The following is a 26,492-nucleotide window of genomic DNA, read 5'->3' as shown; positions in this document are numbered from 1 at the left end:
GTTACCAAAGCGAGTTTACAAAGCCATCATCATCTAATTTCCCGGCCGAAAAATGGGCTTAACGTATGTCGAGGGGGACATGTCTTACATCCTTGAGTGTCAAGGTGTAGCCGACATTGGTTTCTACATGAACATCTCGATGCCTATAATCTTGAGGCTCGGCATTTACCCATCCTCACTTCACCATATTCACCACAACCGTAGGTAGTGAAAATCCCGATGCGATTGTGGCGTGATAGGATGCTCTGTATCTATCACCCACTCGTATATCGACATGAGGTACTTTCGGGCGGCACACACCACAATCGACCACAATTCCCACTAGGTCGCCGACTAGTGCGGTAGTATCTCGCTTTGTGTTTCCGTTCCTCGCACCATGTCTTCATGTACCGCGGTTATTCTTCTCATCCTCTTTGATTGTTACGCGACTCATATCGGAAGTGGCCTTTGGTGGCACAATAGTAACATTGCCTCTGCGCTTAGGAGTTCTAGCTTCACCCCTAGATTTACTTACATCATCACCACAGAGCGAGATGGTTTTACGCCCGACCTCTCCCCGTTTCTCGTGAAAGGACCTGCGAGTTAGAAGAGCTGCTTCTTGCACTCCTTCTAGTCTCCTCATTCAACAAAGGCGTGGTAGCCATCTCCATGGTAACAATTCCATCCTTTGGCTGCTCCATGTAGTAAACTGCTAATGTCTCCCGACTTTCGGGTAGAGAGCCTAATAGAAACAAAGCCTCAACCGTCTCCCAAATTGATCTTCATCAAATGCATCGATTGATGATATTACGTACTTCATTAAGATGCTTTCGGACATTGAAGAACCTTCTTGGTGCCGTAATGCGCAAACTTCTTAACGACTAGCACTTTGTTTCCACCGGCTTCCTCTCATAAAGGTCTTGAGTTTCTTCCATAGGCGAAGGGTTTGTAGTCTCTTAGGCCACATGGTGAAAGACAACGTCGTCTATCCATTGTCGAATGTACCCGATAGCTTTTACGTCAAGCTTTTTCCCATTCGGCCTCATCGATCTTTTACGGTTTTACTCCTCATTCTCGATGGGAAGTGCCAAGTCCTTTGCGATTATAGCAAGTCTTCCATCTTGGCTTTCGGATGGTGTAGTTCTTCCTATTCGGACTCATCATCACAGTGTTCACGGAATGGTCCATCTCTACAAGTTATTTAACCTCAAATCTTCTCTCGGGAATTTAAATTCAAACACCGCCCGACAAAGATTCGGATAACACCAGGCTATTCTAACCAAGGCTCGATACCACTTGTTGGGGATTACACCAATACCAATCGGTTCCCCACTACACGGATAACTTGTATGAACACACTTCAACTCTAGATAAATCTCAAATATCACAAACTACCTATACTAACATGCCTGATTTCGCTAAACAACTATCAACAACAAATAATAATGTAAAAGCGGTTAAACAACAAACCACAACACAAAGATTTACGTGGTTCGGCCAATGATGCCTACTTCCACAAGAGCCGGTTCTTAATAAAATGGGAAGGAAGATTACAATCTCTCCTTTCTGATCTCTCACCTTACTAGATCACTCTTATCTCTTTCTGGGTTGTATATCGTAAAGGTTATCTCTCTTTGTTTTAGTGCGGATTCCAATCGCCCGACTTGTTTGGTTTACGTTAGCTTAGGTTTTCCAAAACCTTGATTTTGGTTTTATCTCCAAAAACCAAATTCGGATAATCTTGTAGCAAGGGCCCACGAAATTAGATTGGACTGGCGCTGCGGCTCTGGCCTCTGGCAGCGAAGTCGCTGTGAAGACTGGCCTTGGGCGGTAGCTGGCTGGCGAATTAAGCCCTATATTCTTGGAACTATCGGCCTTGGTACGGGCGCCCTCTTCGGCCTAGGTGGCGCTCGACTTACGGATGTCGAGTTTGCCCGTTTACGTCGGTTCGGTTTCTCTCCTCATGTGAGGGATAACTCCAACACATACCTCCGCGATCCTCCAAAGTATTATACGCTCTGTACCACTCAGATGGCGAGAACCAAATCATCGGGCTTCTTCCATATATAAGCTCTAAGCGTGGCTAAGCTCATTTCTGGGGACAAGACACGGAGAAGCAAAATGAGACACATATGACCTTGACTTCAGAGGGCGGTGAATGTCGGATGCGCGACAACTAGATAATATTTACTAGCAACAAACAAACCTAAAGCTGTCTATCAATACTTGAAGTCCGCTTTCAACAGTTACCTATTAAAGTAAACTTCGAGAGGTTTTCTGCAAAGAGCGAACTACTTAAAATTTTCATTTAGACATTAAAAATCAGAAATGAAGTCTCATACACATCATATAGCACACAAAAAGGTGAACTCATATACAAGAGGTCAACTGCTTTTTTTTTCCGGATCCCCCTACATTGCTCGGTCTTTACCCATAGAAACATTTTGCAACAAACATTGGTGCGGCTTCAAAGACTCCTCGCACCATATGCACATGAGTATGTCACTTCAAAGCATAAACACGGCATGTATATTCGTATTTTAGATTATGGTAGTAAGGTCTCAACCGCACACTACGATATCTGCGATCTATAGGAGTGGGCGAAAGTGAGCACAACCACAAAGTTTTAAGATCACACTTTTTTTTCTTCGAGAATCTAACCCTATTTAGGTGCATATCAATTTCGATTTACTCCTTTACCTCGGTGTAAACAACCTTGACAAAAATTGTGCCCTTCCTTGACTTCACTATTGATTTTTTTTTTCAAGTGTAGCTCACGAGTGTTTTATATTTCTACAACTCCTCAGATTCCTTCGTTGGAGTATTAGACACTCATCTGATGAACATACAAAAAAAAAAGGTGGTGTGGATTGAACACAATTAGGTTTTGATGTTCAATCTTTGGTGGCGTACAAAATTGCACCTATATCGTGTTAAGATTTCATTTTGCGGTGAAATCTTAACACGAAGCTAGCACAAACATGAACAGCTATTATATAGGATCTAGGAATAGGATCTGTTTTATCTTGATGAAACTAGGAATTTGATTTTGTTTCACACTCTTTATTCAAATAAGTAAATAACCTAATAAATTACTACAACTCAAATGTCCAAGGATAAATTTAAGAAGTCTTATGCAATTAAAACTCTAAAGCTAACTTCAGTTCTTACACAATTACAAATCCTATACAATTAAAAGTTTAAAGGTAACACAACACTAACAAAAGTAGTAAACTCCCCAACGCCTTAGCACCTCCAAGAGTTTTAACACCCCAAGCACGGTTGTCAATATAAATAATTCCCCAAACACCGCAACTTAATCATAGCACTGATTATATCCTAATGCTTCCAATATAATATTTATCACGGCCCAAAGGAGTCTTTGTCCAAGAACACAATTTCTAAATCATTATTAGCTCTGGTAAATAAAGCAAGCAGCTATAAGAAGAGTTAAAGCTTTAGCCAAAGAGAGGAAGAGTTGTTCAGGTTTACCTTATGGATGACGAAAAAATATATACCTCCAGAATTGCTCGGTACAATAGACGATGTATTCTTGCACTGAAAAAGAATAATGGTACGAAGTGTTAATTTTTATTTTATACACTTGATAAATATTCTAACAAAATAATATATTGAAGGGTCTAACATTATGCGAATATATTGAAGGTTCTAACCTTATGCGTCATAGAAGAATTATGATGTCTGCAAATACAAAGAGCAACCATAGAGAAAAAGTGTTAAAAGAGTATAGAAGAAAACATCCACAGACTAATGGAATATCAAAGTCACAGCGGTATGTAACTTGAGAAATAAAAACTACCGTTTTTATACTCTCATTTGATTTTAAGATATTGTATAGATGTAAGTAAAGCGATATCTATATTTTTCTTTATGCCTTTATTCTGAGAGGAATTGATACATGAGGAGAATTAAATGAGCAACAGAGCAATCATTTAAGCAATAGTCTTGGTATGAACTTACTGATTTTATAATGACACAACAATTTTAATCTCCTTTCCACAAGAAATGGCTAAAATTGACCCTTTTTGGTAAAATTCTAAAAAGCAGTCAATGTTGAATCTACAAAGGAACAGATTTGCTAAAATATTTCGCTTTAATCGAAGTCGTTTGTTGGCTTTAAAGAAACGTAATCGTTTGTTGGCATCCAAGGAAAACAACTTGCGTTCAAATAAAGGTAAAATTGTATTTTATATTCCGTTGAGGATTAATTAGAGTTTTTGAAATTTCATATTTTTTATTACACAGGCCAAATAGGTACTTTGAATCTTACAGATGCTATGCGCCTTATAATGACTTCAATATCTCAAATCACAAATATCAGTGAAAGGAATAAACATTTGCAAAAGCAAAAAAAAATTCATCGTGATCTAAGCAAGTATACTAACAATGATGGTATGTGTTTTCATCTTCAATTTTGATATTTTATTCAAAATGTTTGCCAAATTCACAACTACTTTTTATATTTTAGGAGTTCATGACTTTGGACCACCAACTGAAGAGTGTATGTACTGTGGAGCAATTCTTTGGGAAGAAGAAAGAAATAACAAAGGAAATTCATCTGTTCCAACATTCTCTATATGTTGTGGAGAAGGAAAAGTTCAACTTCCACTATTTGAGACTGCTCCTGAGTTTCTTAATAAACTCTTAGACTTGCAAGGAGGAATAAGATCTACTAAATTTAGAAGATATATACGGACATACAACTCCATGTTTCAATTTACTTCTGCAGGAGGGAAGATAGATAAGACTATCAATGATGGAGGAGGTCCTTTCGTTTTCAGAATAAGTGGGCAAAATCATCATAAAATTGGGTCTCTTCTTCCATTCGAAAATAAGCCTCCTCAATTTGCCCAGTTATATGTATACGATACTCAAAATGAATTGAAGAATAGGATGCAAATATTCAATGAATATAATGAACTTCCTGATCCTGCAATTGTTGATGGATTGATCAAAATGTTTGATCAACACAATAAAGTTGTACAGTCTTTTAGGATGGCTAGAGACAGATTTAAAGAAGATGAAATGATTGATGTCCGCCTAAGACTTATTAATTCTCGACAGAGTGATGGAAGACAATACAATCTGCCAACTGGCAATGAAGTTGCAGCTTTAATTGAAGGGGATGGGTTTAATGTTAATGATTTTAGGGACATAATTGTTGAAACTAGAGGAGGTTTGGAGAGAATAAATGAATTGCATCCTAAATTCATGGCTTTGCAATATCCTTTAATGTTTCCCCGTGGTGAAGATGGCTATAGACCTGGGATTCCTTATAGAAGATTTCCTAATAGTGAGGAAAATGAAAAAGTTTTTAATATAGATGATCATAAAAGAGATACGGTTAGTATGAGACAATATTGGGCTTTTAGACTGCAAAGAAGGACACTAGAAAGTCGCCTACTCTGGATAGGCGTATGTTTACGTCAAACAGTCATTGTTGATGGTTATACATGTATAGAAGATCAAAGAATGTGTTGGTATCGGACACACCAAGAAGAAATTAGGGCTGATTTATACAGCAATGTGATGGATGCAGTAGTCGCAGGTATATAAGTAATATTATTTAATTTTTAAATTTTATTTCCATTAGCTTATAATTTGTTTTAATCTATCAATAACCCGTTTTAAAATAAACACAGGTGATACTACAGCAGCATCAATTAGTAAACGTTTGATCCTTCCATCAACATTTACAGGAGGCCCTAGATACATGATGAGACCTACCAAGATGCTATTGCCATATGTATATGGGCGGGGACCACCGATCTTTTTATTCTTGTGACTTGCAATCCAAATTGGAATGAAATTCTTAGTTATCTACAAAAGACCACGAACTATTGCCTAATGATGATGTTCGGCGTTGTGTGTCGAAAGTATTCAAAATGAAGTTGGAGTGCATTATGAAAAGATTGCATTATGGAAATCATTTCGGGCAGAGAGTCATTGCGAGGTTATAATCACATACTTTTTTTTTTTTTATAGAATAGATAATGTCCAAGAAGACTATAAATTGGCGTAGAGGAAAAACCTACAAAATGTGAAACAATAGTTAATAATTTATTCATAAATGTGGAATTCATGTTTGCTATTAACTGTAAAATGTAAATTTATGTGTTTTAACATCCTATATTTAGGCAGGGGAGAACACACATACTAAGCTGTTATTATTTTGAAGTCCGAAGCACCAATTGAGCTATGTGTTTTTATGGAAAACAGTGCATTGTGGCTAAGATAATATATAGTCAAAGTTGTTAGAAACCAGATCACGTAATGAAGAGGAGATGGGAGGAAAAAAGAAGGAAGCTACCTTCACCGGTGAAAAAACACACTAACTGTTATTATTTTGAAGTCCGAGCACCAAATTTTAGAAGTAAGAAGTCCGAGCACCCCCACGGGCATAGTTGGTAAATGCTACAAGATGATGCAGTTAGACCTTCGGAGATACTCAAGAATAACTCCCCAATGAAATGAAAACTGTCCTCATAGAACTTCGATACAAAAGCGGAACTAGCATCCATCTAACGTAAAACTACCCCATTTTTTGTTGTGTCCAGTGTCATTTACTTAGTTAATGTACTTTTAGTACCCTTTTAAATTCAATTTGTTAAGATTGATGCTACGGTTTGTCTCATTTTCTCGAGTGATCCATCTATTTCACTTCTTAATAGGAAGATATATTTCTTACTTATTGATAAGATCATTTAAAGACTGCTACTAAATAAATTTTTTCTTTGTTGTGTATAGTATTGCATGTTATTGAATTTCAAAAAGCGAGGGACCGCCACATGCTCACATTTTATTGTTTTACATTAGGAAGATAAATAAATTTTTCTTTTTTGTGCAGTATTGTATGTTATTGAATTTCAAAAAGCGAGGACTGCCACATGCTCACATTTTATTGTTTTTACATCCGGAAGATAAAGCTAAAAGTGCTTCGGATATAGACAAGATGATATTAGCTGAATTGCCAGACAAAGCCAGTGAACCTCTACTGTATGATATTGTAGTCCAAACAATGATTCACGGTCCGTGTGGTGGTGAGAAGAAAAGGGTTCTCCATGTATGGACACTAAGAAGAAGAAATGTACAAGGAAATTTCCAAAGGATTTTTGCAGTGAAACGACATTTGATGAGAAAGGTTTTGCAGTTTATCGAAGGCGAGATAATAAAAGAACTGCAGTGGTGGGCCGTCAAAATCCGGTTGAAATTGACAATCAGTGGGTTGTTCCTTACAACCCTGAACTTACCAAAGAATTTCAGTGTCACATCAATGTTGAACATTGTAACCGTTCACGGATGATTAAGTACTTATTCAAGTACATTTCAAAAGGGCAAGATCGAGCTCACGAGGTATTGTTGAAGAAAATAATGTCTATGACCAAGATAAAGGGTCGTACATCAAGTTGATGAGATTAAGCACTATCTAGACTTGAGATATGTATCCGCATCGGAAGCAAGTTGGAGGATTTATGAATTTGACATCCAAGATGAGATCCTACGTTGAAAGAATGAGTTTCCATCTTGAAAATCAGCAGAATATTGTTTTTCGTGCAAATGGGGATCCAGCTGAAATTGTTGCAAGTGAAAAAAGACAAAAAACTATGTTCACTGAGTGGATGCGTATTAATGAAAAAGACTCGAGTGGAAGACATCTTACATATGTTGACTTCCCTTTACAATTTGTGTGGGACAGAAATGCCAAGGTTTCAATACATTACAATTTCCAAAGAAAAATTTATATTTGAAATTACATATAAAATTTATATTTATTCATAACATACATATTTGTTAATTTTTTCAGGAATGGAAAAGAAGAAGCCAAGGATTGAAGATTGGAAGAATATTCTATGCTCAGCCAACACAAGGGGAAAGATACTATATGCGTATGCTTCTAAACATTGTAAAGGGAGCTAGAAATTTTGAAGAAATCGACTGTTAATGGTACTCTCTATGATGATTACAAGTCGACTTGCCGTGCACTTGGTCTTTACAAGATGACAATGAATGGCATCTTGCCATTAAAAAGCGGTGAATGGTCTTCCGGTCGATCATTACCCAGTTATTTGTAACACTCTTAGTGTTTTGTGAGTTATCAATGCTATTGATATGTGGAACTGCCATTGGGAGTTACTATCTGATGATATCTTAAGGGCTAATCCAAATTTATCTAAATCGGAACTTGAAAGGAAAACACTTCTTGAAGTTGAAATTCTAATGAACGAGAATGGGTGGAGTCTAAAAGATTATAAGTTTGATATCCCGTATGGATGAAGAGGAAAACGAATGATACAAGAGGAACTAAATTATAATTGCAATTTACTTTCCTCACAGTACTTACAGCTTCATGGTGGATTGAATGTTGAACAAAAAACTGTCATGGTTGTCAATCCCAGGTATGGAAGTGACCACTCTGAGAAATGCATCCATCCTCTCCACTGATTGCTCCCTCTTTTGAAACAACATATCACATTTTTCAGATACTCCTTATCTGATGAAGAAAACGAAAAATTTGGTTAACCAATGACCTCAACCTTCAATTTAGAGAGCATCTTGCCGCTTTTACAAACCGCGGTACAAGTTTTCATTTGGTAATTTTTAGGTGAAGAATTAGTAATAAAGATTCATTTAAGAGCCTCCAAATTATATAGTTACCACCACGAGCATGTGCTATCTTTACAATCTTTTCAAATCCCATCTCTAAGTCTTGGTGCGGAACAAATATTGGCCGCCAATCTCCATGCCATACCTTAGGAAACCAACATATCCAAGTTCCTCAAAAACAGAATTTTGTCATGTAAAACCCGGTTTGATCACGGTGATTGGCAACTCACTTGAAATAATTACTTAACAAAGGAATCATTTTGCTCGTGGTGGGGCGTGATAATCACATAGAGATTTCGAATTGCCCTTTCGGCTTACGTACCTCGAAGTAACATCATGATGTCGACCGAGCTCAAGGAAAAAGGGTTAGAATAAAAGTAATAAACATATTACCGCTAAAGATGGAGGACATACGGTCGGAATCCGGCCATCACAAAACAAATGCTACTGATAGTCCACCACAATTGAATATGAAGTCCTGTAATCTTAATTTCCACAGCTATAAATGAAAAACCAATTTGACATATGTGAAGAGAAAAAAGAAAAAGCACTTACTGGCGATATAGGGACAATGTTAAGTCGGAATGAATTTTCCCTGAGAAAGGAGCATATCATAAAGAAATCCTTTTGGCAACAAAGAATCCTATATGACCTTTAAATACTGTGAGGAAGAGCTTACCTTGCCATACTCTTAAACTGTGTTGCGCTGGTACTGCAAAATGGAAGCCGTACCCGAGTCGGACACTCCATATTTTAACTGAAAATGTCGTGATCTGCGAGTGTCCCCGGTGTGTCCGGCCCGTGCCCGTGCAACACGGACTCTTAAACCATTTTAACAAACACGGATCACGGAAATGGAAGAAGTATCGCACATTGAGATTGGGTCATATGGTATAACTCTTATGCTCCATCTTTTTAATTTGTGTCGATACAATGTGTATGGATATAATGAACCCGAAGCGAGAAATGTGTTCAAATAACCATGTCCAAGGATCAGGTCGTGAAGGTCCACTGTTTGAGATTGAAAGTCTTCCACCTATGGATTATAAAGTATAAACCACCACAAGTTTCTGGGTTAACTAATTAAAACCTATAAATCAGAAAAACGATGCATACAGTCCTCATGAAGATAAGCAATACATCCACTGAAAGAAAAGCCATCACCAATAGAAACAGGTGCATCAATCAAATAATCCTGGCACAAAATCAATAGCAATTTCAGTTTCAACAGCAGTAATAATGAAAATGAGTGAAAACCAATACCTCTTTGTCTTCTTTTTTCGCTTTAGAATTCAGTGTGAGCTTTTTCCTCTCAAACTTGAATTTCAATGGAGAAGCTGAGAATCTAGAATGTCGAAGGAATGGAGAAGGAAACGATACATTAGCTTGAGCTTGAAACGCCATGAATGCTGAAACTTAAAGAGTCATGACGTTTCAAAAAATAGAGAATGAATTTTCATGGATAGGATTTCTTTGGTTTCAAATTTTTATCGATTTCAAATGTCGAGTGGCGATTAAGTAGTGCAGTGAAGCGTAGGACCACTAGATTCTTGACACGATAACCTAAACCCCAAGCAAGTTGATCTGAATCAGAATTTCACTTGAGCATTGAGCTGCACCAGGAACAACCTTAGACCTGGTTGCCCATTCCATAACAGACTTCCCGTCGCCTAAAAAATGTGAATTAGAAAATTAAGAGAAAAGCTAACAATCCAATTCTTGAGAACACATCCACATAATCAGATACACATCTTACCATGAAGATTGGAGCAATTTAGTGTGAAAAAGAGGTAGCAAGTCAAATTTGAATAGAATTTGAAATACAATACCCGCTTAAAACATATATTACCAAATTTGTTGGGCCTAGGCCCAACAGTAATAGTAAACTTAGAGGTTTCTAAAACCCAAAAGCTTCTACCTAATTTAAAAAAAAAAAAAAAAATCTAATTTAAAATAAGGTGATTTAGCTTTAGGCCGTTCCAATAATATAGGTATTTGCGTTGGACCCACATTTTTACATTTCTTAGCTTTATGTAACCCTATTGTTAGTTAACCATCATTTACCAAGTTTGACCATCTATTGTGGTGTGTCTGGTGTTATGCCCTTTCAAAATGCCACAACTACCCCTCACACGTTTTTCACGTGCACACACCATAAAACTCAAAATCCACATTTCAAATTACCCAACACGTGTCATAATCCTGGGTCCTAATAGAGTGGAGACTGCAAAAAAAGAGAAACTCGCTGTTCCAAAATATCAAAATTTAAGATATATACAAAACTATAATCCTACAAAAAGTGAACTTCCAATCACTTAGTAAAACATAATCTATTAACCTAAAAAAAAACAATTGAACTACACATATCGAAAAACCAGGTAGCCTATTTTCTTCCTCTTCTCCATTATTTACAATTATTTATTGACTTCATTTTATTATGTCTATTGCAGATAATGGCGTATGAAAATTACAGCTTAGGTAAAAAAAAATGTTAAAGGAAATTCTAGAAGCAGAACTTAACATTCAACAAGATCCAGTCTACAACACAAAATTAGAGAGCGGACGATTCAAAAGCACTGTAACATTAAAGGTGCCGAAACACTTTTTCTTTAACAATGAAGACATCATTGTTAAAGAAATTGATGGAAGCACCACATATTATGTTGCAAAAGCAGAGGATTCAGCAGCTTTTTACACAATACAGTTTATAAAGGATGAACGTGATATGGAAATTGAAGACTTTAATTTCAAATAACTTATGAAGAAAATAATAGAAGTTGAAGAGAAACAGAATCAACTCGACATCCTCAAAAATATTATGCTAGATTGTTTGGTTGATGATAAACACAACAAAGATAAAATATATTATCTCGAAGAAAAAATTAAAGGAATGAAGGGCATGGAGAGTTCCATAATAAAGAAAAGAAAACCATGAGGATTAGTACTTGAATACCAAAATTTTATTATGTTGGTCACATAGTATTTTTTCTGTTAAACGCTTATTTTAAACTTTAGATATGCATTCATTTCATTTATTTACTTCATTTGTAGCAAAATAATGTTGTTTTGAAATATATTTGTAGTTAATGTGCTATTAGAACTGCAACATTACAAAATAAGTCTTCTGATTTCACTGAAGTTCATGCCTGAAACAAATGAACCTAAAAATAGACGGACATTAATTCAAATTTAGTGGAGGAAGCAATGAAAAATTAAATCTTATAACGAGTAGTTAAGTGGGTCAAACAGCGCATACTTGAGGATTCCGAACATCATCTCCCAATAACTAAAAAAAAACATATTTAGAAATATATATGGGCCTAAAAGAATGCCTAAAGATCAAGAATAATGCTCTTTTATCTCTTTCGTTTTCAAAGATCGTGAGTAAACCATTTCTCATATACTCTACCAGTAGCCAAGCTATATCCAATAATATAAGCATATGCCATAGTATAAGCTTTTTTCAAACTTGCAAAGTATCAAAACATATTATATTTCAAAACATAAAAAAGTGCCCTCCAAAAACATAAAAACTAACACCAAATTTTTAAAACTAACAAAACAGCAGTTAGTATTTCTTAACAATATCCAAAGCTACCATATGTGCTTCATTATTGGACTTTGCTATACTTTTCTGTGTTTGCAACACCACACAGTTGTCTTCCAAATCCATAATCTGAAATATTACTCCTGACGCAGATCCACTACTAAACCTGTCAAATCAAACATAAAATATTCAATTCAGCCAAAACATAAATTAGGATAAAGATAACACCCAAGGCCCCAACACATGCACATATACAACTCAACCCATTTTGTCTCTTAAGTATCTCAAGCAATTGGACTAAAACAATATTTAACTAAAGAAACTTACCCATCCATGACGTCTACGGTAGTAGATAAGTAAGACTACAACGAATATGAAACCAAGAGAGCAGAGAACGACAACTAGGAGTTTAGGGGAAATGGTTTTGTGGCTGGAGGTGTAAGGAATGATGACGAAAGAACTTCTACACTTTAACCGAAACAAACTTCAAACATCATAAATTCTTTTTTTTTTGTGTGTTTAAACAATTAAATCTCAGTTAACGTCGTCTTTCAATGACAAATAAAAGAAACAAAATAAACCGAAAAAACAAAATTGAAAATAACCAAAGACCAAACCAAAATAGCATAACCTATTTCAAAGCCCATTTGAAGCTCATAGACAAATGTTTACAATATGTCTTATTTTCAAAGCAGTAAATTTACACCGAGCCACTTATTTAACATTTTAACCTACAATTTAAATCTACTGATGTATCAAAACTCCTAATAAGTGCAAATTTATACATCAAAGTTAAGATAGTTGTTAATCCTAATAATTCAAAATTATGCCCTGTTGGCAAATGACACCGAGTAATATATGCGTGCTTCTTTGCTCCATAGGCAAACATAAAGATAGACGTAAAGTGCACAAGGAGGTAACACTTGCCTAGAATGCATCAAATTATTCCCTCCCTTCCTTATAAATTCACCATTCCTTATAAAAAACCTCAAGCCAAGTTCATCAACACAATGAGGCCGATTGATTTCAAGATGGTGATAAAGTGCCATGGCCAAAAAAATATTCACGTTGGTTTTCTTACATCATCTTCTATTTTATCCTAGAAAAAACAATGAAACATGCATAGAAAAGAGGAAATAAAACTTCAATTCACTTGAAAAGTGAAATATGAAAATCAGTTATTGTCTCTTTTACAACAAGTTATCCCATAAGATCAATACACAAGAGATGCATTTATAACATTTATTAAATGCGGTTTTGCTATTCGTTGCTTTTACTTTCTGCCATTACAAAATTTTATAAATTTACACCATTTACATTAAAAAACTGAAAAATAACATCATGTCCAATCAACAACAAGTTTTATATACAACGAAAGAGTTGTGGGATAATGCAACCCCCGAATAACCTTTCTCCTCAAATCCTACAGTTTTCGGCCACCTTCAATTTACACCTCTACTCTGTCAATAATTACTTATTTCCCAATTGATTTACATAAACACACAAAATATAGGCGATAATGGATGTAAACTTGAAAAGATTAACACTTTTTTTTTGCTAAACAAAGAAGAAACTATTACTAAATGCTCAATCATAATTTATTCATTGTGTAGCCCAGTATAATTATCTAATAACTAGATTGAAGCAATATTACGTGACAGCGAGATATACTAATTAATGATATTCATAAGAATCACATAAAAAATTAAGTGAAAGCCAATATAAAATCCATATCTCATAGCTCTACATATAACATGTGGATAACAGTTACACAATCGAACTTGAGAAGATAAAGAACCGTCCACATAAAAATTAAGTAAAAGAAAATATAATATGCATATCTCATAGCTCTACATAGAATATGTGGATACTTGTTACACAATCGAACTGGAAAAGACAAAGAACCACCCACATAAAAAAACAAAGTAAAAACCAATATAATATTTATACCTCATAGCTCCACATAGTTATTATAATTTTCATAATAATTTAATATAACGGCACCCGTTTAGAGAACGGGTTCGAAAACTAGTTTGTTTTAATAGGAGACGAATTCCTGTTATAGTAGGAGATGAATTCCCGTTCTAAAAAGAAATATTCTCGTTTTTCAAATATGAGAGAAATTTACGATTTAATGTAGAATTTTAATAGAGCTCGAAAAATACCCATGTAGGAGCTTTAATATTAAGATATAGATATAGATATATATCTAAGGATATAGTAATAGAGTTTAGGAAAAACTGGAGTCGGATATATCCATAATGTGAGGGTATATCTATAATATATATCTAAGGATAAAGATAAATATTTGTTTCCTATTTTATCTCTTACTTTTTCTTAATTAGCCGTGTGGAAACTTTAGAAACAATTCCTCAATTGAAGGGTATAACTATAATATATGTATGGATAAAAGTAAAGATTTTTAACTTCGTACTCAAGTCGGACTCTTAAATTTTGTTCACATATTTTCATATTTTCTGGTTCTGAAGTTCCAACAAGAAGATAAAAAGTATAGTATCGAAAAGATTTTGAGGAAAACAAACGCGCGCCATGACAACCAACAAGACAACCTCTTCAACTTGTGATCGTTGTAAATTAATTGAGGCTAAAACGGCTGCTGATGAAAGGAGGCGGAAACAGTATCAGGCTGACTTTGAAGATTTTGATGCTTTATTGCATCGTTTTATATTCAACGCACATGATCGAAAACCCAGATGGAGGCACTACACTTTGGTTTCCCTCAAGTTTCTCTTGGTTCTCGCAGTTTTAGGTTTTATATGCTTCACATTTGTTTATTACTGTGAACAGTACAAATTATTATCATCTGAAATTCCTGATATATGTCAAGTTTCCTCGGACGAGTGTTTTATTAAAAATTTGCAAAAAAGTATGAAACTAACTCAAGATAGTGTTGGTAGTTTAGAAATTGAATTGGAACAAATTCGAAAGAGATGTCTGTTTCTAGAATCTCTTTTGGAGAAGTTTTTAACAACTGATGGAAACTACAACGTTTGGCATAGTAATACTGGGTTCATGAATGATAGTGGTATGACACATGATGAAATTCAGGCCTCTTCATTAGAGGTTATTGGAGGAATGATGGAAAAATTTCAAGGCGGGGACTATGCGTCTGTCTCCAGTGGTGGTATGGTAGTTGCGCATTCAGAACGGTGGTTTTCTGATAGGGACACTATTCAGAAGGGCATTTTATTTACTGACCCACGAAAGATTTTGGAGACAAGTTCCGGAGACCCTAATGAGTGTTTTTGTATGAAAGGGAGTAGTGGCTTTGTCGACATCCGACTAGGCACACCAGTTATTCCTGAATCTATTACCTTGGAGCATTTTGTTATAAAGGTACCTCTTTCTTGCTTCGTTATTATCATGTTATAATTGATGTTCTGTTCTCATAAACATACTATATTAGCATTTTGGTTTTGTTTTGTCATTTGTCTCTTGTCTGCATTTAAAACTTACAATCTTGTTTTGGTGCATTTGCGCCTTGCATGGCCTTGGATATACATCTGATATTCTGTTTATTAATTGCCCTGTTATGTACGGGTTAGTTAGTCGCGTTACCTAAGTTATAACCGGTAGTTCAGTAGTTCCTATTAATATGTTTCATGTAGCGTTACCAATCTAGACATATAACACTGTTTGAAGTCTATGGGATTTTCGATCAAAACATGTCTCTAACCCTACCAAAAGTTATATTTTTCAAGTCCATGGGATTTTCGATCAAAAAGGGCAACTAACTTTCACTTTTTGTGTTTTTTAAAATCAATTTGGGATATCCAAACCACAAACTAGACATATATATTCAAGTCCATGACAACGCCTAAAATATCCAAGTCGGACGATAGTTGCGCTTTATGAAGGGGACTAAATTAACTTCGAAACAATTTGCAATCTATAAGCTCTTCCAGTATACTTCTGTTTTGAGTTTAAGGCAGCAGGCAATGGCCTTTGCATTTGAGGTGCTTCTTGACAGCCCTTCCAATCCTTATTGGTTGGAGATTCACTTGCCATAAAAAAAATATAAAAAGAAAAAGAAAATCTGATTGGCCTCCATACACTTGTTGTTTCATAAGCTTTAAGCTTTTGAACCTGTTTGTTGATATCTTAGATATGCACCTACATAACATAAGAATTTATTTTTGGTCATTTGAACAAGAATGTTCCACCTTCATAAGGCAATAAAGAGGCAAGTCTGAGCATTTTGGCTTTTTTGTAGTAGAACGATTTCTTTTGATTAGTCCCTCCTACTAGGCACCAGTTATACTAAATAACAGAGCATATAGTATCTGTTCCATTCATTAATTAAGAAACAGCCGTGATTCGACCTATGATAGGTTGTAATGTGTGGTGTTATAATGCCGTCGTCGCAGGTTGGTGTTACAGGTTCTTCTAGTAGTTACCATTCTTTAAGTGAGCAACAACAAAATAAAGCTATCATCTATTTTGTCTTACAATTGTTTTCTTTGTAATTGTTTTGGACGCGCGCTTATGCTAATTTCTTATATTTGCTCTTTTACTACCTAATATATTGTTGGGCGTCCCTCTTTATGAGGACCCAACTGGTATTAGGTCACTCATAAAGGGCACTTCAAGATTTTCAAGATTTAGAATAGAACAAAAAAGAGAAAACTCGAATTGTTCGGGTTGTTCATCTTCCTCTTCTTCGCGATAGCTCTCAATTTCTCCAGAGAATTCTTCAATGGCGGTTAGGTGGACTATAAAAGGAGAGAAGACCAACAACTATGAAGCAAGTCAAGAAGTCTCTCATTCAAGTGTTTTTTCACTCACTAGCTCAAGATTTGTGACGATTTATCCATAGAAATACAAAGGTCAATTCTCTTGTCTCCATTTTTCATTGTAATCTACTCTACTTGTTTGAGTAATAAATATTGTGTTGTAGTGTATCCCCATTTAATTGAAACATTGAAATCCCAAATATCTTTTGATATTGGAAGTTCTCTCATTAGAGAAATTGTGTCGCGGTCGCGCTCGTGATTGAGTTTTGTGTTGTTGTTGTGTCCTCCGTGGTTTGTGCAAAGTAGTTGTTTAGGGTATTGTTTTCTTAACGGTGGTATCGAGCCGGGTTTAAATTAGTAATCTTGTACAAATCATGGAATCAACTACAAACTTCGAATGGTGAGCCCGAATGGGGCAAACTACACAATTTGGAAAGCAAAATGGAGGACTTATTAGACCGCAAGGATCTTGCAAGCACCCATTGAAAATGAGGGGCAAAAACCTGGCGACAAAGTGTCAGCCGATTGGAAGAAATTAGACCAAGAAAGCAATTGGCTTTATTCGGCCAATGGATAGATGATAGTGTATTTCATCATGTCTCAATGGAGACGCCGGCGCACTTCGCTTTGGAAGAAATTAGAAGGGTTGTATGAGAGAAAGATCGCTGGAAACAAAGCTTTTGATTAGGAAGCTTGTGAATTTAAAGTATAAAGATGGCACGACAATGACCGAGCATCTAAACGAGATGCAAAGTATTGTGAACCTTCGCCTCCATGAAGATGGTGTTAGAAGGCTAATTGCAAGCATTGTTGTTACTTAGCTCGCCGGAGAGAGTTGGGAAACCTTATTTGTGTCTCTAAGTAACTCTAGTCGGATGGAGTTATTACGATGAGTCAAGCAACAAGCAGCTTATTAAATGAAGAAACAAGGAGAAATAGTACTAGTTCATCTCACTCAGAGGCACTCATTACAGAAAGCCGGGGGAGAATCCAAAATAGAAAACCTCACTACCGTGAAAGGTCAAGAGGCAGATCTAAATCAAGACCACGGAATGAAGTCGGTTGCTACCATTGTGGCAAGTCGGTCATTACAAAGAGCGAGTGTCGAAAGTTGAAGAAGGAACAAATAAAAGAAAAAGGAGGTCATAAGCATGAGAAGGATGTTACGGCGATTACATCGGATGGGGAGGACATCATATTGTTCTCTAACTGTGGAGATGCATGTCTTAGTGTCACATGTCATGATAAAGATTGGGTGATTGATACTGGTGCATCTTACCATGCTACACCTCGTAAGGAGTTCTTCACATCTTATAAGTCCGGTGATTTTGGTGTAGTGCGAATGGGGAACAACGACGTTTCTAAAATTGTCGGAATTGGGGATGTGTGTATTGAAACTAGTGTTGGTTGCACATTAGTTCTCAAAGATGTACGTCATGTACCAGATCTTCGCTTGAATCTAATTTCGGCAGGAAAGCTCGACGAGGAAGGCTACATTAACCAATTTGGTAGCGGTGAATGGAAGCTCACTAAGGGGTCTTGTGTGGTGTCACGAGGAAAAAGATGCTGCACTTTGTACAAGACACAAACAAAGCTATGCAAGGGCTCGTTGAATGCAGTTGAGGAGTCCTCAACTGAGCTATGGCATAAAAGGCTTGGTCATATGAGCGAGAAGGGGCTACAGATCCTCGCCAAAAAAGACAAGTCTTGCCTAACATGAAAGGTGCGCGATTTAAGTAGTTGCACACATTGTTTAGTTGGTAAGCAACATAGAGTCTCCTTTCATAAGAAGTCTATTACAAAGAAATCTAATGTGTTGGAGCTAGTTTACTCGATGTTTGCGCCCTATGAAAGTCAAAACGCTTGGTGGTGCTTCTTATTTCGTCACTTTCATAGATGATGCTTCTAGGAAAGTGTGGGCATATGCCTTGAAGACTAAAAATCAGGTGCTTGATATATTTAAAACTTTCCATAGCATGGTGGAAAGAGAAACGGGAAATCCATTAAAGAGTATCCGCGACCGACAATGGCGGAGAGTATATTGGGCCATTTGATGACTATTGTAAAAGTCATGGTATTTCGCATGAGCAGTCTGTTTCCCAAAACTCCACAACATAATGGTGTTGCGGAAAGGATGAACCGGACCATTGTCGAAAGAATTAGGTGTATGCTCTCACACGCAAAGCTGCCAAGAAGTTTTTGGGGGGAGGCAATGCGTACGGCATGTTATTTGATTAACTTATCCCCTTCGGCACCTTTGAATGGAGAAGTACCAGAAAAAGTATGGAGCAGCAAAGATGTTCACTATAAACATCTAAAGGTGTTTGGTTGCAGGGCATTCGTGCATATTCCTAAAGACGAAAGGTCAAAGCTCGATAAAAAAGCAACACAGTGCATTTTCTTGGGATATGGTGATGAGAAGTTCGGATACAGGCTATGGGATCCAACTAATAAGAAGGTGATAAGGAGCCGAGATGTGGTATTTCTTGAAGACCAAACTATTGAGAACTTTGAGAAGCTCGAAAAGCTTGAACCCTTTGTCAATGATCTCATTGACTTAGAACCACTTGTTCCTCCTGTGGCAGAAGGAAATGATGGCACTGGAGCTGTCCAAGGACATGAATTAGAAAATCATGATACAAGTGATAATGAGCAAGAAGTAGAGCAGCAAGTTGAATTGGAAGTTCAGCCCAATGTCGAACAAGAAGTACAACCACCTCAAGAACCGCCAATTGAGGTGAGACAATCAATTAGAGGGCGACAACCATCAAAAAAGATATCCTCCAATGAGTATGTCATGCTCACGGAAGGAGGTGAGCCCGAATCTTATGAAGAAGCTATTAGCGATGTGCACAAGACTGAGTGGCTGAAAGCTATGCAAGAAGAAATGGATTCCTTGCATGGGAACAACACTTATGATTTGGTTGAGATGCCTAAAGGAAAGAAAGTACTCCGAAACAGATGGATTTACAAGATAAAATCAGAAGAGAAAAGCTCGCGACCGAGGTACAAGGCTAGACTAGTCGTGAAAGGTTTTGGCCAAAAGAAGGGTGTAGATTTTGATGAGATATTCTCGCCCGGTGGTGAAGATGACTTCAATCCGAAGTTGTATTGGGATTGGCAGCAAGCTTGAACCTAGAAATTGAACAACTAGATGTTAAAACGGCGTTCCTACATGGTGATCTTGAAGAAGATGTGTACATGGAGCAACCAAGAGGATTTGAAGTCAAGGGTAAGGAGAATTTGGTTTGTAAGCTAAGGAAAAGCTTTATATGGGGCTGAAGCAAGCACCCCGACAATGGTATAAAAAGTTTGAATCATTCATGGTAGAGCACGGGTACAAAAGAACAACCTCAGATCATTGTGTCTTTGTCCAAAAATTTTCTGATGGTGATTTTATCATCCTATTATTATATGTCGATGACATGTTAATTGTTGGACAAGATACTAACAAAATTACAAGGCTGAAGAAAGAATTAAGTAAGTCATTCGCCATGAAGGATTTGGGTCCAGCTCAACAAATACTTGGTATGCATATCTCCCGTGACAGAAAACTTGGGAAGTTGTGGCTATCACAAGAGCGGTACATTGAGAAAGTACTAAAAAGGTTTAATATGGACGACGCTAAACCAGTTAGTTGTCCACTTGCTAGTCACTTCAAGTTGAGTCATGATCAATGCCCTTCAAGCAGCAAAGAGAAGGAAGAAATGGAGAAAATTCCATATGCATCAGCCGTAGGTAGCTTGATGTACGCCATGGTATGCACACGACCAGATATCGCCTACGCAGTTGGTGTAGTGAGCCGATTTCTTTCCAATCCCGGGAAAGAACATTGGGCAGCAGTAAAGTGGATCCTAAGGTACCTCAAAGGATCCTCTAGTGCTTGCTTATGTTTTGGAAGTGAAAAACCTATGTTAGAAGGCTACACTGATGCGGATATGGCTGGTGATGTGGACTCTATGAAGTCTACTTCAGGGTATTTGTTTACATATGCAGGGGGAGCTGTGTCATGGCAATCTAAACTACAAAAGTGTGTGGCTCTATCGACTACAGAAGCGGAGTATATTCTCATTCTGAGAGGTGCAAAGGAAATGTTGTGGATGAAGAAGTTCTTTTAAAGAACTTGACGTGAAACAGGGAGAAGTATGTCGTATATTGTGGACCGGTCAAAGTGCCATCCACCTTAGCAAGAATCCAAGCTTCCACTCCAAGTCGAAAAACACATCAAGGTGAGATATCATTGGATCCGAGATGTACTTGAAGAAAAGAAGTTACTACTTGAAAAGGTACACACCGATAAGAATGGATCCGACATGATGACAAAGGCATTACCCAAAGGCAAGCATGAAGTCTGTTGTTCCATTGCAGGTTTGGGTATGGTGGTTACCTCCTCATAAATCGGGAGGGGGAGTTTGTTGGGAGTCCCTCTTTATGAGGACCCAACTGGTATTAGGTCACTCATAAAGGGCACTTCAAGACTTTCAAGATTTAGAATAGAACAAAAGAGAGAAAACTCGGAATTGTTCTGGTTGCTCATCTTCCTCTTCTCGCGATAGCTCTCAATTTCTCCAGAGAATTCTTCAATGGTGGTTAGGTGGACTATAAAAGGAGAGAAGACCAACAACTATGAAGCAAGTCAAGAAGTCTCTCATTCAAGTGTTTTTTCACTCACTAGCTCAGTATTTGTGACGATTTATCCGCAAATACAAAGGTCAATTCTCTTGTCTCCATTTTTCATTGTAATCTACTCTACTTGTTTGAGTAATAAATATTGTGTTGTAGTGTATCCCCATTTAATTGAAACATTGAAATCCCAAATATCTTTTGATATTGGAAGTTCTCTCATTAGAGAAATTGTGTCTCTGTGCTGCTTCTGCATTGAGTTTTTTGTGTTGTTGTTGTGTCCTGTGTTTGTGCAAAGTAGTTGTTTAGGGTATTGTTTTCTTAACATATATTAGGTAGCCTCTGTCAGGTCTACTGCTCCAAAGACGTTTCGCGTATCTGCGTGGCATCAAGAGCATGATGTTGATTTGTCTGCCTTGGAGGAGAAGTACTTGGCCGAATTTCTTTATGATCTCGAGAGACGCAATGCTCAAACATTTGTTCTGGACGTATTTGTTCCTAGTTTAGTTGATAGGATCCGTCTTAATTTTGATTCCAACCATGGAGGTTCTGGAACTTGCATATGTCGTGTGAAGGTACATGGTCACCAACCTGACTCAGTTGCATGATTGTCGATGTAGTTCTCACGAGGAATTCCAACTTACCAACAGTATTTGTTTTCCTTTGTTAGCACTGTTATATGGTCAGCCTTTTTTAACTGAAGCCCCTGGGTAGATTCTTTTACAAATATTATAATGTGCACTTTTCTTTGGTATATACTAATTGATTTGTCTTAGTTGGGCGAAAGAGTAGTCTAAAGCCCGACTCTTTAGCCTCTCTAGGATTATACAATACACCAGATACGATCTTGGGGCAGCTTTCTATCTGACTTTAGTTGAACTTCTTAATCTTAGGTCGAGTTTGATTCCCCTGGGAAACTCACTTTTAAATTTAAAACACGAAATATGAGCATGCAAAGTTGCAATCAATTGTTGTGGGAAATAGTAAACAAGGGGAGCGGCAGAATAATTCTTCAGGGAAGCTCATGAAGGTTGGCATAACTTCCCCTGCATGCTCATGATATTTAAGGGTTTCCATAGGAATTTTCCAATTCCCACCGTAAGAATTAAACACACCATTACATTGGCTCTGACGGCTCTGTTCTGTATTTCATTAGTCAAATTAAACTACTCTGCAACATTTATGGCTATCTGGCCAAAATACTTCTTTCATATTTCAGAAGTAGAGATTGTAATTCAAAGTATTGTAATCCCTAATAATCTGAGTACCAAAGTATTGTACCAAGGTCAAGATCCCTCATAATTTGAACAATAAATTGGTTTGAAAGCTTCTTGCAACCCTAGATATTTTTCTTCGGCATCAATTCTATCTGCAAAAACTACCTCTATGCATCTGCATCTCTCTCTCTCATCATCTTCACCCAGGTTATTCCTTCCTGCAGGAACAGCGCACAAAATACGACTAATGTCACCATTACATGAACTTAACTATTCAACAAGAAAAAACAGGGTAAATAATTACAAATGAGGATGCAGAAATCACAGACACGGGCAGAAGGCTGGAAAATAATGTTCCGGAGCTCTTAGTGAAATATGCCTTATCCCATAGGTGACAGTGACTGGAAATTTAGAACATTATTTTCCACCTGACCACGACTGTTTCTATTTTCTGCATGCAGAATATAAGATGATTACTTTCACCTATTGATCCTCCATCTACTAAAACATTACTGTATTTACGGTTTTATTTTCCAAAAGGGGGGAAAACTTTTCCATAATAACATGGAAATATCTTGCATTGGATCTATCTATTAAAGGGATTTCATAATTTGCTAGTTGGAGGGTGATATCCTCCTACCAGAGGGGGGGCACAGACTGAAGACAAAGGTCTGGGTATCCAAGGAAAGAACTAAAACTAAAGCGACTAGAACAATAAACTATTAAATGCATACAGCCCATCAGAAGCATAGACCAGTAACACCATGAGCGGAAAACTTGTTGCCGAGTTCTTAAATAAAAATTAGTCGCTACAACAAGAGAAACAGAAAAGGGTGCAAGTGTGCAACTCCCCCAGTGGCAGTGCAGCAGCAGGAGCAGGCTACGTAGGCAAAGAACTGCAGGTTGTCGGCTGCAGGGGCAGTGCACCAACAACAGGCTTTAGTGCTGCCCTAGGACAGGTTCCACCCCAAATTAAAACTTGAATTTTTAGCTTTTTTTCCAAATTGATTTTATGAAGCAATTTGTGCAGGTCTTAACAGTTCAAGTTGTTCCATAAATTCACTTTGGCAGCTTTTATTAAAGCTAACAAAATCTGATAGATGGATAGACGGATGTAACTCTGTTTTAAAAAATAAACAAAACAATAAAAAAATATTTAATATATTCGATGCATATGAGGGAGCTTGTATTGATATGATAATTTGCTCAAAAGTCTCAAATCTAAGGGTAACTTGAGTTAACAATCTGAGTACAAAACACTGATGATGTAGAGCTTAAAAGGATAGAAAGGGACATTAAAAGGCATCCATGCCCACCAGGAGAGATACTCCTCTTACATTCACAGGCCGGGTATTAGAGATTAAGTGAACAACTCACATAGATTCAACAAAATACAGCCCAACACACAAATATCAACAACAGCAATATAAAGATTCAGTAAACCACATACATAATAATAAAACACTAGTCTCTTAGACTCTTACCATCTATCGGATTTCTGCATTAGGTACGCCCTCATCCTGCTCCAAGTATGTAACGTTGAACCAAAGCAGAATATCTCTCAATATTGTTTCTGTGAACTGCAAAAGTGAATATGTATGCTTCTAGTGAGCAAAAACTCAGAATGATAACATGAAAATAATAAATAAGAACTCAGAATGAAAATAAAAACGGGTCTGGAACAGGTAGTTAGCATATTGGATCGGTTCTGGATCTTAAAAATCAGAACCAGACTCTTATTGGATTGGTTCTGGATTAAGTATGTACCGAACCATTATAGGCCTAATCCGATTAAAATCTCTAGTCTTATTCTTCCTAATTTTCCTCCACCATATATTTCTATTACCGCAACATTGCTATATTTAAAGTTCCAAAATAAGATATACAAAATACATATGTAATATTACGATATGTTTTTTACATAATAAAAATATAGTTTCTATCTAAAGGAAAATCCTCCCTTACAAATTTGGATTTCAAATAATTTATTATGTCTTTTGGATTTGTGTACCTTATTTTTGTATTTAGCAAAAAAAAAATATTTAATATTTATATAACGAAAATTAGGATCCAATTATAAAAAACTCGATACACCGGGTTGAAATTGAGCTTATTGGTTCAGAACGGATTGGATCCGGAATCAAAAAAAAGTTTTCAGTTCGGTTTTGGTTCTCTAACTCAAATATATGTTCAGGTCGGGTCCGGTTTTGGGTCTGTATTGTTGAAAAGCGGATCGGTTTTGGATTTGCATATATCCAGACCGATTCAACCCATTGTCAGCCCTAGCCGACATCTATCATTAAATAGGTCGAATTCCATCTTGTTTTGACATCTAAACACAATGACTTTTTAGAAGTAATCATCTCCTATAGCCTTGGCAATGGCGTCACCAGTGTGTGGGTGTGGAAGCTCTCGGAAATTGATATATAATCTTTTTGTGAAGCTTCCACTCTTTGTCAATAAAGTGAGCGGTTAAGACCATATACCTCAGATTTTGGATTGAAGTCCATAAATCTGTTGTGATGCATATCCTAGAAGGCACCAACTTCATACACGTACACTTTCAACTTGATTCTTTCTTCATAAAACAATTTTAAGTAATCCTTAGTTCTCTAACTCAAATATCCGTTCGAGTTGGGTCCGGTTTTGGGTCTGTATTGTTGAAAAACGGATCGGTTTTAGATTTGCATATATCCACACCGATCCAACCCATTGTCAGCCCTAGCCGACATCTATCATTAAATAGGTCGAATTCCATCTTGTTTTGACATCTAAACACAATGACTTTTTAGAAGTAATCATCTCCTCTACACAACACTGTCTAAACACTTGCAAGTGTGAAGGACTACTCCTCACATACTTGACACTTCGACGAAGGCGTATGATTGTATCTTTAACCTCCTCAATTCCATCACCAACGACAAGAATAATAACATGTGCAAAACACCTCACATGAAAGAACTCACCACCAAACAACAACCCATTTCTCTTGTTCAATCTTCTTTTCAAGTCCTCAACACATGAATCATTATTTTTTGCATTATCAAGTGTGATGGTCATTACATATTTTATACCCCACTCTAATAGACACCCCTCTATAGCCTTGGCAATGGCGTCACCAGTGTGTGGGTGTGGAAGCTCTCGAAAATTGATATATAATCCTTTTGTGAAGCTTCCACTCTTTGTCAATAAAGTGAGCGGTTAAGACCATATACCCTAGATTTTGAATCGAAGTCCATAAATCTGTTGTGATGCATACCCTAGAAGGCACCAACTTCATACACGTACACTTTCAATTTGATTCTTTCTTCATAAAACAACTTTAAGCAATCCTTAGTTATGGCTGTTCTACCAACCACATGAAACTTAGGCTGAGTTTCTTCACAAAACAACCTAAAACCTTCATATTCTACAAAACTAAAAGGGAGTTCATCGACAATTACCATTCTTTCGCAAAGGGCTTTCGCGACACTTTTTCTTGGTTAAACCTCCAATTAGAAGGCTGGCCTTGTTTAAAAGTAAGTGTTGTTTGAGTTTTGTCTCCTTCATAACAAGGAAACTCTCTACATTTCTTAAGATGATTAAATAATTTTTTGGTTCCATGAGATGAAGGTGCAGTAACCGGTTTATGACAATAGTTGCAAATACCTGTGCCACTATATTTGTTGGTTCCCTCTGATAGTTGTTTGGCAAAGTGATTCCATACGAAGGTCCATGGTGTCCAACTAACCCAAATTTTAGACCTGT

The 26,492-nt window shown here is 36.9% G+C and overlaps 2 protein-coding genes and 2 long non-coding RNA genes across 4 annotated transcripts; 2 read left to right on the top strand and 2 right to left on the bottom strand.

Annotated features, from left to right (window-relative positions):
* Positions 1–4,431: 4,431 nt before the first annotated feature.
* Positions 4,432–7,303, top strand: LOC147472736 (uncharacterized). The gene is made up of 3 exons (XM_086588322.1): positions 4,432–5,548; positions 5,643–5,746; positions 6,848–7,303. The coding sequence occupies exons 1-3, from the start codon at positions 4,432–4,434 to the stop codon at positions 7,301–7,303; spliced, it is 1,677 nt and encodes a 558-aa protein (XP_086444448.1).
* Positions 7,304–9,574: 2,271 nt separating this feature from the next.
* LOC147472735 (uncharacterized) lies at positions 9,575–10,067 on the bottom strand. Its single transcript, XR_015210705.1, has 3 exons — positions 9,868–10,067; positions 9,721–9,799; positions 9,575–9,640 (listed from the first exon to the last, which is right to left on the bottom strand). It is a non-coding gene; the product is annotated as an uncharacterized LOC147472735 (long non-coding RNA).
* A 4,634-nt stretch (positions 10,068–14,701) lies between these two features.
* On the top strand, positions 14,702–22,136 carry LOC147472734 (SUN domain-containing protein 2-like). The gene is made up of 2 exons (XM_086588321.1): positions 14,702–15,508; positions 21,864–22,136. Exons 1-2 carry the CDS (start codon positions 14,702–14,704, stop codon positions 22,134–22,136), a joined length of 1,080 nt encoding a protein of 359 aa, XP_086444447.1.
* Positions 22,137–22,650: 514 nt separating this feature from the next.
* On the bottom strand, positions 22,651–24,345 carry LOC147472733 (uncharacterized). Its single transcript, XR_015210704.1, has 2 exons — positions 24,230–24,345; positions 22,651–22,963 (listed from the first exon to the last, which is right to left on the bottom strand). It is a non-coding gene; the product is annotated as an uncharacterized LOC147472733 (long non-coding RNA).
* Positions 24,346–26,492: the final 2,147 nt, after the last annotated feature.

Source organism: Coptis chinensis, unplaced genomic scaffold, assembly GCF_015680905.1.
Source record: "Coptis chinensis isolate HL-2020 unplaced genomic scaffold, ASM1568090v1 utg9063_pilon_pilon, whole genome shotgun sequence".
NCBI classification, from domain to species: Eukaryota; Viridiplantae; Streptophyta; class Magnoliopsida; order Ranunculales; family Ranunculaceae; genus Coptis; species Coptis chinensis.
This window is presented reverse-complemented; position numbering and strand designations above follow the sequence as displayed.

What these genes read in the sequence shown, in the direction of transcription:
- LOC147472736 (XM_086588322.1), top strand. Translation starts at nt 4,432, where the DNA reads ATGTTTGCCAAATTCACAACTACTTTTTATATTTTAGGAGTTCATGAC. An exon ending in GATGGATGCAGTAGTCGCAG is followed by an intron (nt 5,549 to 5,642) that starts GTATATAAGTAA and finishes AAATAAACACAG; the next exon opens with GTGATACTACAGCAGCATCA. An exon ending in CCAAGATGCTATTGCCATAT is followed by an intron (nt 5,747 to 6,847) that starts GTATATGGGCGG and finishes TTTTTTGTGCAG; the next exon opens with TATTGTATGTTATTGAATTT.
- LOC147472734 (XM_086588321.1), top strand. Translation starts at nt 14,702, where the DNA reads ATGACAACCAACAAGACAACCTCTTCAACTTGTGATCGTTGTAAATTA. An exon ending in TGGAGCATTTTGTTATAAAG is followed by an intron (nt 15,509 to 21,863) that starts GTACCTCTTTCT and finishes AACATATATTAG; the next exon opens with GTAGCCTCTGTCAGGTCTAC.